Here is a 15,399-nt window from a genome sequence, read left to right as displayed (position 1 = left end):
AGTTGAAAACTCCTGCTCTATGGGAAAAATGTATGGGTTTTCTATCCGTGGCACCACAAAATGGCTGCCACTGCTATGCCCTACTACATGCTTGTCATGTAACCCATGAACTCATGAACAATACTTGAGAATTCACGTGGTTGACTTACTAGTATTTCAAATAAAGTAAAGTAAATAGTATTTTGTTGTCAATAGTAAGAGAAAACGTATTCACACAGCATAACACAGTCTGACAGCTCTTGTTTCCAACAACAAATTGCATCTTGTCAGTGAGCTAGTCTAAATTTGTCAATTTTATGCCCATTCCAAACTATTTTCATACAGGCCCTTCATATGGATTATTGGCAATATCATCAGATGTATAAAAATATATATTTAAACAATGATGGGTGTTGGGAGACCGGAAGTGCAAGTTATTCCATCTTTATTAGTCGACATGTGCATCTACAGCTCGTTTAAGACAAGATACCTTTCAATCCCTTTTTCATTGTTCTTTGCATATTATACTTCATTTTTGATAGCATATGCAGGCTACCAGCAATGCAGCATCAATTCTACACCTACAGTCACTGAGACTGTGAGATATGTATGTATATCCACCAACTGTGAAAGAACCTGTTTGTCACTACCAACAGTAGAAAACAATTCAAGCAGTTTCAACACTAGATCCATTCAGAGAGCCATCCCAAATGAATCAATCGCCAACCTTCAATGCATGCACGTTCGGAACTGCCAATCTTATGGCATTTACAGTGATGAGGCTCAACACAATCATAATGGATGAGTTATAGTTGGTTGCGTGCCATTTCCAGCACGGAAAATTGCATAATAGATCTGCCATTTTCGGTGTGCGCCACCGGCACGCAACAAAGTATAAACCACCCCTAGCCACTTAAAACCCCATATCGTTGAGCGGAGTCCCTCAGGGCTCTATGCTAGTGTATTTGCAGTTTTCTGTTATTGTGGGCAAAGCTTTCACTGAAAATAGCCTATCGATAAGCTGTCAATCTGCTATTTTCAGCGAAAGCTTTCCCCACAATACGGATGCTGGGGTGTAAGTGGTTAACGTCTTCACCACTGTTCTATTCCAAGATCTCAAAGTTCTTAAAAAAATATCCCATAGACTGTTGTGATATGTAGACATTATCATCATTAATGTTATTATTATTGTTATTATATACAGTGTTCTGATGTTTGGTAAGGCATGCCATTAGTATCTCCTCCATGTTAGTGAGAGGCCAGGTTTCCTGTGTTAGTCGAGTTTTACACACTCTGATGTCACAGCTGGATTCCACGGTTGCCATGACGATAGCACTGCATGCTGAGGAGAGATGCGTGTGTGTGTGTATGTGTGTGTGTGGGGGGGGGGGGGTCCATCACTTATACAATCTCTGAGAGAAAGTTTGTCATCTTGCAATGCAGACTGCTCTCGCCGATTCCTCACAGACGTCCTGCCAATATGCAGACACTACATCAACTCTCTTATCGTACATGCAGTTCCACCTCCCCAGTTCGATTAGTGTCACTCAGAATCTGAGAACAGGATCTCTCCTTTTGTCTGTTCAGAGAGATTAGCATGACCTAGAAATGGGGGTAACTACAATAGCAGCCAGACCTGGCCCACAAAGTACTGTTAAGTAAATGTATCAGTGTATGGCTGATCCTCTGCAGTGTACCAAATGTGGGGTTGACTGCGTAAGTACTGCACACAGAACAGAGCAGTGCTGAAAATTACTCTCAAAATACACGTATGTTTCTGTCATTTTGTAAACTTTCGGCCCGGCTGTATGTGATAAAGCCCCACCTATGCTGAATGTCATGGGTGAAACACAAATTAAGCAAAGATATTTGCCACTAGTGATACTGTATATGGTGCTGGTCTGACAAAAAGTCTCAATGCGCAAATATCCAACATACATATTTAAAATAAAATGTACATTGATGTAACTGTGTTATGTTTCTGTCACACTAGCTTTGGTACTTCGGAGACATCTTAAGTTCAGAGAAATGATTAGTAAACAGGCGGCATAGTTTCATTAAATGGTTGCAAATGAGGGAGAATGCAGAGAAATTACTATGGCCGGTAGGCATAACACTTATTGTAGGTGGTGTGTTTGTGTGTGTGTGTGTGTGTGTGTGTGTGTGTGTGTGTGTGTGTGGAACCCCCTCAAGGACACCTGGGGGTCCCTGTACCCCACTTTGAGAACCGGTGGACTATCTCACACAGGCATTCTGAGCACAGGCAATCTGAACATTCTATGCTCTGCTGCCACCTAGTGGCAAGGCTGGATAATCAATATTGCAAACCAATTTTAAAGATCAGATTTACTCTAGTCACTAGTCAGTAGAGTAAATATGATCTTTGTAAAAGTTTTTTTCTTTTTCTTATTTTTTGTATATTGGTCTTTTGTCATAAATATGTGATATTGCCATTTCTGTTAATGCACGGAAAAAAAAGAAAATGTTATTAAATTGTGTGACTGCTTCTGACACAAAGTTTTGAGCCATATCTCTAAAAGTCTTCATGCCATTAATCATTCATTCTGACATCACTTGCCCTAGCAGCCATAATGTTAGATTTAAGTTATATGGCATACAGTATAGTTTAATAGCTACCGTGTGTTTTATTTTTGTAACTGTAAAACGTAATATATTTTACAGCTGTTTATTAACCTCTGGATCAATGTGCAATACCACAGTAAGGCAATTGGATATGGCTATGGTCATAATATACAGTAGCTGTGTGTGTGTGTGTGTGTGTGTGTGTGTGTGTGTGTGTGTGTGTGTGTGTGTGTGTGTGTGTGTGTGTGTGTGTGTGTGTGTGTGTGTGTGCGCGCACGTGCGTGTGACGTGTCTACCCCTTTTGTATGCACATTGTATACGCGTTTGTGTTCACGTGTGTGTCTGTCCATGTGTGTGTGTGAATGAACGTGGGTGCATGTGTCCAAAGTTTCCGTCCTGATAAGAACAAACTCTTATATGTTCTCTTATATTTCTTCATATTCAACAGTAAAACAGTGCAAAAAAACAAAAACAAAAAACAACCCTTTCACTACAGTGTTCGTCTCAACCACCCTATGTCACCAGAAAACACATCATTCATTGTCAACACAAGTCAAAATAATACTCTCATTTGCAGTAGGTAATTCTGCGCACAGGCAACTCTTGAAGATTTGCAGTGTGTTTCCACAGGCGTGGAGTGTCCACTCACTTGCTGTTGCACTTGTTGGGCACACATACGATATTTTGACATCAGTGGGATTTTTTTTAGTCCTGATAGGTTGGAAAGACAGATGAGAATGTCAGCAGGTGAGTGGTGACACAACAGGGACCGTGGAGGGTATAGGGAAAGATTCAGCAAGCTTTCACTAATGAAGCAGGATAAAAACTGGATCCTTTGCTTGTAAAACATTTAACATATTTTTTCTTCAATCAGGGATATTTTTATGCGATGCTCCACTCATCCTGAAGAGGGATAATTGCCATTTCACCCGGCCTTCTCCACAGGGAGTTCAGACAGCAGGATTATCCACACAGCAGCACCTCTGCCTGGCGCTGGTAGGGGTAATCAGTGCCTTGCTCAAGGACACTTTTTTTGCAGGACAGATGCTCGGGGTTATTGAAGACTCTACCCTGCCACCCTCCGGTCACAGGGCAGTCAGTCAATCAGTCTCCTTAACCCATGAGCAGGAGAGCAGCTTGAAATGCTGGGTTCTGTGACAACCCCAGTGTTTTATTCAACATGATAAACCAACCAATCCCTCACAGTCCCAATCAGTCCAGGACCCTTGGAATGGTCCATACCCCCATGCTCGTTTGGCACCTCTGACCATGAGGTCACCCAGGTTCCTGGTCTGATGGGGGGGGGGGGGGGAGGGGGGGAAGGGGGTCAGACATAGATGCCCTCTGGGTTGAGGCTCGATGAGATGGGGTTCTGTAGAGTTCGAAGGTCACTGGGTAAGAGGCGGGAGGAACCAAGTCGTTTCAGGGAACCAGAGTCGATTTCTAGAAGAAAGATCACAGAAGAAATGATTGGTAATCAATATAGTAATTGATAACTGTAATTCAGTTTAGCAGTCATTCAGTTTAGCAATTGAAGTTGTATTTGGCAGGAGACTGGTCTTTTTGGAAGACTTCTATCTACTAGTTGCAGTAAATAATATTAAAGGTGTATAGTATTCTATCACAGCCTTGCAGTGATAGAATACTCTATATTATAAGCTTGACTTACAGGATCAAACATGTACCGAGTACGTCCACAAGATGTCACTGCATCCACATTTATAATCTTTCAACACTTGTGAATGAAGATTTCAAACATGCATTTGAAATAATTTCAGATTCAGGCAATGACATTTCACACAAAGTATCACTAATTTGCGATGTTACAGACAGCAATGGTGTCTTTCAGTATGAGAATAAACATGCTCACACACAAGTGACTTTTCAAGGTAAACCAGAAGCCATCTGTCTATCTTCATGTTGAAGTTTGACATACAGTACAGCACCACCTCACCTTGCAGACTCCCACAGTCCATAAAGAACATGTTCTCAGTGAGCTTGCCCTTAAAGAAGGGTTAGGCCTAAGCTGCTCCTTTTCCTATTGCTTCTGTGTGTGCATGTGTGTGCGTGTGTGTCTGTGTGTGTGTATTTACCATTATTATTGTCCTCCAGGTTGGGCTGGGCCGGCAGTACAGTGACCTTGGTTCCAGTCTGCTGTATGAACTGCTGCAAGTTGACCTGCCTTAGTTCCTTAGTAAGCTGCTCCAACTCCTGTTCCTTCTCCTGAAGAGGCAATCACAGAGTCATACATTATGGATCTTATCGTCGCTGTCGGGCAGAAACCTTCTATCTCCATATTTCAATATTTCTCATGTTTTTTTGTACATGAATGCCCTACTTCATCATACAACAGAACAGTGTCAGACAAAAGCATTGAAAATAGCCCATCTACAAGCTCATATGAGCTTCTAGATCTGCTATTTCCACCATGTTTTTACATTTTTAAAGCGTGGACATACAAGGTTTCCACCCGTCAATAACGATATACATTACAGAGGATGGACAGACGGAATGTCTCTTTAACCCGTGAGATCAGAAAGATGGTAACATTTGAAAATGTAGGCTCAAAACCTTCTTAAAGAGTCAAAGAGTTCTGGACATTTAACCCATTAAAACCGGGAAGGCATCTGTGCCATTTTAGATTTTAGGGTTGGCTATTAAAAAATAGCAGATGTGCAAGCTCACAGTGTGTCACTTCGTGCCATGCTGCCAGCTTGTACATCTGCTATGTTTGGACATTTGTGAAAAAAGTGAGAACTACTGATTTAGAAGGCATTTGTAGAATCGTCCTCAGGTCTTTTAAGCGAGCCTATTCACTGGCCATTCCATCTTTCACATTGCGTTGAGTTGCACTGTCACACAAGCACGGTGGAACTACACTGAAAGTACACACTGAAACTGAACTCAACTAGTTTTCAGTTGGTTACGCAACTCCAGGCCAGGGGATTGTGTCCTCACTCAGGCCTCTCTGTAATCAGCTGAAGAATGCAGTGAAAGCCTCCCTCATGCTGCACACACCCAGTTCACTGGAGCCAGCCAGTATACAACACTGCATGGGCCGATAGGATTAAATCGCTCTCCTCCATACAGAATCTCTCTGACCCCATTCTATGGCTTTATTCCACAGGAGAGCACTACCCGAAAACACTGCTTTCCAAGTACTGGTAGAAAGTTTGGTTCAAGAAAGATAGCGCAAAAGCAGGCTGTAAACTGCACTGCCATGATAAGGTTGTGCAGGGTTAATGCCCGATTTATACTTAGTAGCGCACAGGTGTCTCGCACCGAAAATAGCCGATCTACAAGCTCTCAACGTGTCGCACTGCGACGTGCAGTGACATAGTAATAGTAGCCGAAATAGTAGATTGGCTATTTTTGGTGCGCGACATGGCGTGCGACCAAGTACAAATCAGGCTACTCTAAAATATGGGAACCGATTTAAAAGTTGCTTTCCTGGAGATAGTCAGGAACTTTCTCCCTCTGAACAAGATATGTAGTACAGTATGAGTATGTCTAAAGAAGATACAGTGCAGTGTGTAAAGTTCCGGTTAACCCATTAAAACCGGGAACACATCTCTGTCATTTTAGATTTATTTGGCTATTCAAAAATAGCAGATATTCAAGCTCATAGCGCGGCACTCGGTGCCGCGCTATTAGCTTGAATATCTGCTATTTTTGCTTGTGAGGCCTTGAGCTTGAGCTTGTAGATCTGCTATTTTTTTTAGATTGTGAAAATCTTATATAGATACATATTTTTTAAAGCAAACATTTGTAAAATATCTTGTTCCAGGGACCCCCAGAAGCAAAGATTTGAGTTACAAATATTCGCTTTAAAAACATATATTGAAAGATTTTCAAGATTTTTCAAAAATAGCGGATCTACAAGCTCATAGTACTCAGCGGTACTCAGTGCCGCGCTGTGAGCTTGTATATCTGCTATTTTTGAATAGCCAAAGACATCTTAGATGACAGTGACGCGTTCCCGGAATTGAATGGGTTAACTGCTCTGTGGGGTGCCCTTTTCCTACAAAAGGCCAAATCAAACAGTGCTCAGGGCTCAGACCTGCAGCCTCTTGCTGTACTGGCCCAGGGAGCGGTCCAGGACTCGGCAGCTGTTCTCCAGTCTGGCTGTGTGCTGGCTTTGGACCTCCAGCTCCGCCCTTACCTTCCCCAGCTTGACTCGCAGCTGAAACACATGGAGAGGCCAGGTTGGACTTTGGACGGACTTTCTATTCTACAAGGTCAGTAGTAGGCCTGTCCCTGACTAAGGATTTCTATAGTCGACTCTGATCAACCAAATGTTGCCTATAGTCGACTAATGCAACATTTCTTCTTTTTTTTTTACATGATTCGACTGAGATTGGCAGTCGATCCAGTCTTATTGGACTGCCAATCGAATCATGCAAAAAAGATGCAATAGAGGGACATTCCATTTGGGTCGTAGGGGTGCTTAATGTCTGATTAAACATATACTTGCTTGGTTTTTCCCAATAAATCATGATGTATATCCTATTTTTTCAAACTATTAGTTAATTAATATAACAAATTAGGCCAATCTCTCAGTCGAATAATTGAAAAACCTTTATTTATTTATTTATTTTATATACGATTCGTTAGTCGACTAATCAAGGTCAGGCCTTGTCTAGGCTGCACCAGCGCTCCTGTTTTCTGACCTAAAGGGGCGTGTTTAACATCTCCGGCGAGAGAATGCGTGTGATCCCATTGGTTCACCGATCTGTCCGTCAGCCCCCGCCCCGTCAACACAACATTACGAGCGATGCCCACTGCACTCTGGTTGGTTGGGGAAATGAAACACTTCCTATATCGGGTACACCGACGCGCTGGTCCAGGCTTTTATTTTTTAGCAAAACTAACAATAAAAGCCTGGAGATCGAGGCTAGGCCTTGTCAGTAGTGTGAAAGTCCAGTAAAAACAGTAAATGATGCTTCTTGCAGGGTTATTTTTATGCGGCATGTATACATAATGTTCTGCTTTTATTTACTTGTACATACATACATTTTATTTATGTATTTTTTGTGGAGTCATTTGCAGCTGCAGATTTGAACGATGCCACATAAATATATAGGTCTTTAAAAAGTGATTATTCCTTCGTCATACATACATACATACATTCGAACCTGGGTCTCCCACGTGGGAAGGGACACTAAAGCCAAACATCTTATCTATCCACTAGCCTAAAGGGGATTCCCCCCTTGGCCGGGGCAGATATTCAGCTTTTTTGGTCTTCAGGGAGAGGCTCAGAGTCACTCTGCTACACTAGCAAAATCCCACATTGAAACACCAAGTCCTGTCAAACGGAAAGCTATCCTTATCTGCTAATCAGTTTCCACACTATGGTTTGTGTTCTACAGACCATGGAAAGAAAAGGTCTTTCCAGTTAATGCGGTGTCTCTAACCTCACTTTCTTGTCCATCTTCACTGTCCTTCTACTTACTACATCAGTGGTTCTCAAAGTGGGATCCAGGGACCCCCAGGGGTCCTTGTGGGGTTTTTTAAACCTTTCAATACAAATCTTCTTTTATAGAGGCCCCCGCCACAAAATCTTCTCAGATGGGGGTCCGCCACCGAATACATATCAATTTGGGGGTCCTCAAAAATGTTTGAGTACCACTATACATGCTATCAAGCTTAAGGACTGTACCTCCTCCTCATTGGCCTGCTGGTTAAGCTCCGCCTCTTGCTGCAGCCGTTCCTGCTCTAGCCCCGTCTCCATGGTCTACGGAACAGAGTAAGAAATACTGTAAGATTAGTATGAGGTGTAAAGGTGCCTACTGAACAGCTACTGTAGTTAGAATTCAAACTGATGGCATGATCACAATTATAACTAGCAAGACATACAGACAAACTGTACTTCTACATAGTAGCACAGTGTCTATCCAGTTGACATCATAGGAATTGATTGATTGATTTAATGATTGAGTGCATTTATTTGGTGATACAGGAAAGGGCACAACAGCACTTCCATAAAAACATCAACACAGACACAAGATATCACAGAGGATATCACCAAATGTAATTAACATTACAAAACAAGAGCAAGAAAGCATGGCAAAATGTGTAAACTTATGTTGCAGCAGATTTGAGGGAGAAACATCTTTCGGGCTTACGTGGTTAAAAAGGCATGCATAAAGGTCTGATTAGGTGAGACTAGAAAGTGACACACACACAAACACACACGTTTGTATTACTATACTTGTGAGTACATCAACATTTTAGGAAGCCGATTTTATGATTGATTTATGATTTTTTGGGGGTATTTTTAACCGCAAGTCTAAAGCCGAAAAATAGCAGATCTACAAACTCACAACGTGTCGCGCTGCGACACGTTGTGAGCTTGTAGATCGGCTATTTTGCAGTGTTTGACATCGCCACACAACTAAGTATAAAATAGGGGAAAATCAAACCCCAACCCCCTAAACCTAACCTCTAAAGGTCTAAATCCTAAACCTAACCGGAATCTTTTTCTAATTGTAAACATAGCTCTAATTTATTAATTTTTTTTTACTTTTTTTATTGGAATTCTTAGTAAAATGATAAACAACTAAAAATCTTTTTTCAACCATATAATAAAAATTTCTCTTGTGAGGACCAAGAAAATGGTCCTCACAACATCTTTTTCTCATATTCTACTATTCTTGTGGGGACGTTTGGTCCTCATAAGTATAGTAATACACACACACACACACACACACACACACACACACACACACACACACACACACACACACACACACACACACACACACACACACACACACACACACACACACACACACACACACACACACACTCTTCTCACCTGTATCCTGGACAGGTAGTCCACCAGGCGGGAGTCACAGTCCCTCACTCGGCCCTGCAGCTCCACTAGCTGCTCCCTCAGCTGTCTCTCGCTCTCCTGCTCGATCTGGAACTCGTTCTGCCAGAACTCCTCTTCCTCCATCTCGGCCTCGTTCCTCCTCACCTGCTGCTCCATCAGTAGCAACTCCTCCTCCAGGTTCATGTCGCTCTGGATGAAGTGATAAATTGTGTTTTTATCCATCTGTATAGCAGAGTATGGCAGTGGTGTAAAGTAACTAAATACATTTACTCAAGTACTGTACTTAAGTACAATGTTTAGGTACTTTTACTTTACTGGAGTATTTCCAATTGTCTATACTTTTACTTCTACTCCACTACATCTCAGAGGCAAATATTGTACTTTTACTCCACTACAATTATTTCAAAACGTTAGTTAATAGTTACTTTGCAGATATAAATGAATACATTATGAAACATACATTAACCACTTTAGCCCTATTTTATACCTAGGCTATTTGAAAATAGCCGATCCACAAGCTCACAACGCGTCAAGCTTGTATATCTGCTATTTTCAAACATTTTAGTACTTGTACTTTTGGTACTTTAAGTACATTTTGATTTTGAATACTTTTCAGTATTGATACTTTTACTTAAGTAAAACATTTGAGTACTTTCTCCACCACTGGTGTATGGATATACACAGTATGGTTGGAGAGCGTAACATTAGCGTTTCTGTTCTTCCTAGTAGTGATGCGCGGGTCAGGTTTTTTCATAACCCGCCCCGCCCGCCCCGCACCTGAGCCCAGCCCGCCCCAACCCGTCCCGCAAAAATTCATATAAATCAACGACCCGTCCCGTCCCACAACCCGCCCCCAAAACAAAAAACAACAACTTCTCAACACACAAGCAAGTCCATTAATTGCTTTCCAGAGAGAGAGAGAGAGAGAGAGAGAGGGGGACAGAGGGAGGGAGAGAGAGCACGTGCGAGAGAGGTGTGTTGCAGTGTTTTTTTTTTCTTTCTTCCATGGGTTGACCCGCTCCGCCCGGCCCGCGATAATTGCGTCGTAATCTATAACCCGCCTGCCCGCCCCGCGGCCTACGGGTCGGCCTGCGCATCACTACTTCCTAGTCTGTAAGCATGTGCGCGTGCGTGTATCCAAGTATCCACCCAGTCACATTTCTTGTACATTGTGTAAACATATTTGACCAACTACAGAGCATGTTGATCTGGTGGTGTCCAGTCCACACTGACCTCATCGGGTGTGACTGTAACCTCGTCCCAGTCCCTGAGCTCGGCCTCACACATCATCAGACGGCTCTCCAGTGCCTGGAGCTTGTCCTTCTGCAGTTGGACCAGACGGCCCAGCTCCCTGGATGGACTCCCTGGGGCAGAGCTCGTCCCACTGCTGTAGAAAACACCGGTCCCAGCGGTGACCCTGGTCAGGTTCAGATTGACAGCACGCTGCTGCTGCTGCTTGGCTGGGAGAGGATGGGTGGATGCGTGATTATCAGTGGAAGGATGCATGGGAAAAGAAATGTGAGAAAGGGTAGGAGGGAGGGAGGGATGCATGCATGGATAGACGGATGAATAGATGAGAAAATGGATGGAAAGATGATACAAATGTATGTAGAGATGGACAGATTGGAGGTTGGAGAGAAAGACAGAAAAGGCTTAACATCACATTGTAACCTAGAGAATACAGCCTTCCATTTCTAGTCAGAGCAGTTCAGAGCAGTTATTCCCAAACATCAATTATTTTCAAGATTTCCAATTTCTAAGTTTCAAAAATGTCTAAAATAAATTGTTTTTGTTATGAAAAAAATGTATAAAATGAATTAAAATAGATCTGCGATGCAACACATTGTGAGCTTGTAGATCGGCTATTTTCACTATTATTAAATAGGGCTTTAATGAAGTGACTAATTCATCAGGTTTGTTTTTGTGGGTTTTGTTTGAACTCCGGGAGACACCAAATTTCGCTTTTGGGTCTTGAGCTGAAAAGGTTTGGGAACCACTGAGTTCACAGAGCATCTTGTGTACCCGGACCTTCACTATCCATACCTTCACTATCCCTGCTCTTCCCGAATATATCCCGCAGTCCCTTCGCCCCTCCGCTGAAAGTCAGAGACTTGCGCTTGGGTTCCCGTCGCTTAAGTGAGCGGTCGCTGACGGTGGCGGAGGGGCGGAGCTTGGCCAGGGGCGGGAGGCTCTGGCGGTAGAAGCCGCGTTCCGGGACGCGGGCCTGGCCGTCCGAGCCGGGCCGCTCGCTGAGCGAGGGCCCCGTTCGTTGGAGAACCAGCTGGACATCACTGGCGTACTGGCCCCATTTGTTGAGGGAAACCACAGGGTTCTCGTGGGGCGCCAGGTGGCGCTCTGTCCCGCGCCACTGCTCGATCAGCGTGTACCTGCCAGTGCGCCCTGGGAGGAGAAAAGGGGGAGGCGGGGGGGGGTAGATTTATCGAATGTTTGAACACACATAATATACATTGATCGCTACTGACCGCAAGGTAAGCAAAAACATGGTACTTATGTGATAAGATGTATGGTTTTACTAAAAGCTGTCTTAACCACGTCCTACCTGCCATCCCTATTTTGTTATTATAGATGAATATTTTCAGATATTTTCTGAAATTTTAAAAACAATCTACATTTTCACTTTGTCGTACCACACAGGTACAGTATATGTGTATATATAAATTATACTGAAGCTTATGTTTAAATAAAATATAATGAAATAAATTATACATGTTAGTTATTATCATTTATTTAGTTGTTCTTACTGCAACTACCTCAACAGGCCATTAATAATGTTGTGTTTGTTGTTGCTTGCTAGAGTGGAGATCCATTTACAACTCTCCCACGCTGCAGCTGTATGCAGAGTCAAAGCACTGTACCAATAATGACACGTCTTCAATAAAGGAACTTTACAGGCACAACAAAAACACAAAGCATCAGGGGTGAGTGAGAGTTCAATGCTTCACTGTGTGTGTGTGTGTGTGTGTGTGTGTGTGTGTGTGTGTGTGTGTGTGTGTGTGTGTGTGTGTGTGTGTGTGTGTGTGTGTGTGTGTGTGTGTGTGTGTGTGGGGTATGCCCACCCACCCACATTTGTGCTCCAAGGTATAAGCTATTAGCTATCCTTCCTAGCGTACTGGATGTACTCTGTGTGTGTGTGTGTGTGTGTGTGTGTGTGTGTGTGTGTGTGTGTGTGTGTGTGTGTGTGTGTGTGTGTGTGTGTGTGCGCGCGCGCCTGCATGTACATACAGTACCTAAAGCCGTTTTCTGTGTACATGTCTGTCTGTACACATGTAGATAAGAGCTAAACACCACTCCCCCCCCCCCCCACACACACCTCCCTTCCTCAGCCCTTAAGACCCCTCATAAAAGGAACACATTCATCACCACAGCTGAGGCTGGAAGCCATTCACTACAAAGCAGCCCGGATGGGACAAAAGCCCGGACTCCACACAAAAGATGCTGAATGCCATAAGTTCTACTTCAGCACCACAGTGAAAGATACACATGCTTTTTAACTCTCAAAGAAATCTCTGTACTCCTACACGGAACAATGGCTCAGCGTGTCACAGAAAACCCCCTCTGGCACTGCAAAGGGACGTGGTAGTATCCGTGCACATTAGGCCAAGATTTATGTCAGCTACAGTGTTGTGATGAAGAGGACATCTTTTTTTGTGAATGGTTAGGAATAACGCTTTTTCACATAAAAATAGATTTCATAAACACTGGTTGTTTGTTTTTCTTTGGTTGGTTTTTGTCCTTTCTTTCCCCGCACACTGTATTCATTGCAACCGACAGAGTGAAGGCTGATTTAAGTTTCAGCCAACAAAAGGGAGTAATGACATAAGATCCCACACGTCCAGAGATAGGATAGTGTACCAAGCAAATAACTGCAATTGTGCTCACTGAGCATGACTAATTCATCTAAAGCAGGGGTTCTCAACCTTTTCAGGATCAGGGCCCACTCGAAAATCTAGACAGCGTTCGCCGCCCACCCATCTGACCCCTTAGGTGGTCAGTTTATTTGAATGATCGATTGTGTTGGATCAATGGAACTAACATAGTGTACTTTAAGTTCCTACTGTATGTATCGGTATCACAATGAAAACTGTTTTTTCAATGTTTTAAAGAAAGAATATAATTACTTTTTTTTTAATATTATATGTATTATTTTGCATTAATGTTATGTTATCATTAAAATCTTAATGTATTGTCAATTATTTGGGGGCCCACTTGCAATATCCTCACGGCCTGCGGGCCACAGGTTGAGCATCACTGCTCTAAAGCCGGGGTTCCCAAAACGCATGGCTATAGAGTACCGACGTCCTGACTCCCACTACCCCTGGGTCACAGCGTTATTACTTGTATTGGAATCCCCATAGGCAAATCTTAGATTGCATCATATAAGAACTGTGTTTATAAAAATAAACATTGTTATTACTTGTTATTGTTAGCACAGTCTGCGGAGCATGACACCGACATTTCACTGCTTGTACTTGTATGAGTGAGTGACAAATGAACCCCTTTGAGTCTCTTGAATGTATTATACAGGAGACTGGCATATACGCATACATGCTGTTGTGTCTGACAGATAGATAGGGGGTTGAATGTGGCTTTAGTCAACCACTCTAAAAACGAAGGGAAAAGACATCAGTGTGAAAGACGGCACACAATGAATGGCAGGCAGTTTACCGAGCTAATAGATAGGGATACAGGATAGGTGGGCACTAGGGACATCTGGGCACTTCGATGTAAAATTGGCTATTTTGTGCAAAATGTTAAAAGAGGAAAATATTTGAAAAATGGTCTTAAGTATTGTAAAGTATACATGATGTGAACATGCATCATTATCAGACTTAAAATAATCCGTCATTTGTGGCAATTGTAGAAATATTAGACCTTAATTGTTTAATGTTTACTTAAAAAAACATTTTCCAAATATATATTTATTTTACATTTTGGAAAAAATTGCCAATTTAACACAGAGGTGCCCACTCTTCCTTGGTGCCCCCCTATGCTGTTACCAATAAATACTTAACACAGCCATAGTGTCCAATACTAAAACACATTGGAAAACAAACACATATCCTGTAGGTTTCTTACTGTGAACCGTGTGCATATTAGCCTGGTAAACCCTCCCTCCAGAAATCTCATTTCCATTTGATTTCTGAAATGAGATTTCTGGAGGGAGGGTTTACCAGGCTATGTGCATATCTGCATATTTCATCTTTTTATGTTTTTCTTTTTTTTTTTCATTTCAATAATGCTGAAATTGTCATAAAAGAATGTCACACAAAAGTAGCAACAAATAGCGAATCTACAAGCTCACAACATCTATGATATGTTGTGAGCTTCTGCTATATTCACAACTATTAAAAAAGTTAGAAAGTGAAAGTTAAAATTCTTGAGTCTATCTGTGAGGTTTTATAAATATTCAACAAATGAAAAGTATTAACAAGACCTTGTGAAAAAATCATAACCAGATTGATCTATTGGAACACATACGTTTTTTCTCCATTTCCTGTAAAGTAACTGTTTTGGAAATACAAGGTTTGCGCCTGACAGTGACGAAGTTCAAGGTGTAGCAGAGTGATCCTACCTGAAGACCAGGGCTGGGCGATATGACTTCATGTCACTATCACGATTTTTTCAAACTTTTGCCTCGCTTACGATTAATGAAGTAAAACAGGCAGGTTACTAAGATACCAATTCTACAATTCTTCACCAACTCTCAGCTTGAACCCACTTAACCCATTGAGGCATGAGGCCGATTCCACAAAATGTTTTTGAAAAAGCCCACAGTATGTTGCCATAATATCAGTGGTTCTCAAAACCTTTTCATGTTAAGGGCCCCCACAAAAAAAGTATTTGGGCACGGACCCCCATCTCAAAATATTTTGTTCCAGGGATCCCCAGAAGCAAAGATTCCCGGTCTTAATTCGGTTCTTAAGTCTGACGTAATTTTGTAGTCCGATGTCACGTCCGGGTCCAAAAGGCACCAGCGCCGT

General features: G+C 42.4%; 1 protein-coding gene across 1 annotated transcript in view; it reads right to left on the bottom strand.

The window, feature by feature from the left end:
• Positions 1-436: 436 nt before the first annotated feature.
• rassf8b (Ras association domain family member 8b) overlaps positions 437-15,399 on the bottom strand; it is a 40,584-nt gene continuing 25,621 nt past the window's right edge. Inside the window, exons 3-9 of the mRNA XM_084050460.1 lie at positions 11,441-11,797; positions 10,631-10,857; positions 9,380-9,586; positions 8,222-8,296; positions 6,623-6,745; positions 4,656-4,785; positions 437-4,005 (exon numbers count right to left, since the gene is read on the bottom strand). Coding sequence (XP_083906586.1) covers positions 3,890-4,005; positions 4,656-4,785; positions 6,623-6,745; positions 8,222-8,296; positions 9,380-9,586; positions 10,631-10,857; positions 11,441-11,797 — 1,235 coding nt within the window. The 3' untranslated portion in view covers positions 437-3,889. The remainder of the gene's footprint in view (positions 4,006-4,655; positions 4,786-6,622; positions 6,746-8,221; positions 8,297-9,379; positions 9,587-10,630; positions 10,858-11,440; positions 11,798-15,399) is intronic.

This window comes from Gymnoscopelus microlampas (assembly GCF_963454915.1).
Source record: "Gymnoscopelus microlampas genome assembly, chromosome: 23".
NCBI lineage: Eukaryota > Metazoa > Chordata > Actinopteri > Myctophiformes > Myctophidae > Gymnoscopelus > Gymnoscopelus microlampas.
This window is presented reverse-complemented; position numbering and strand designations above follow the sequence as displayed.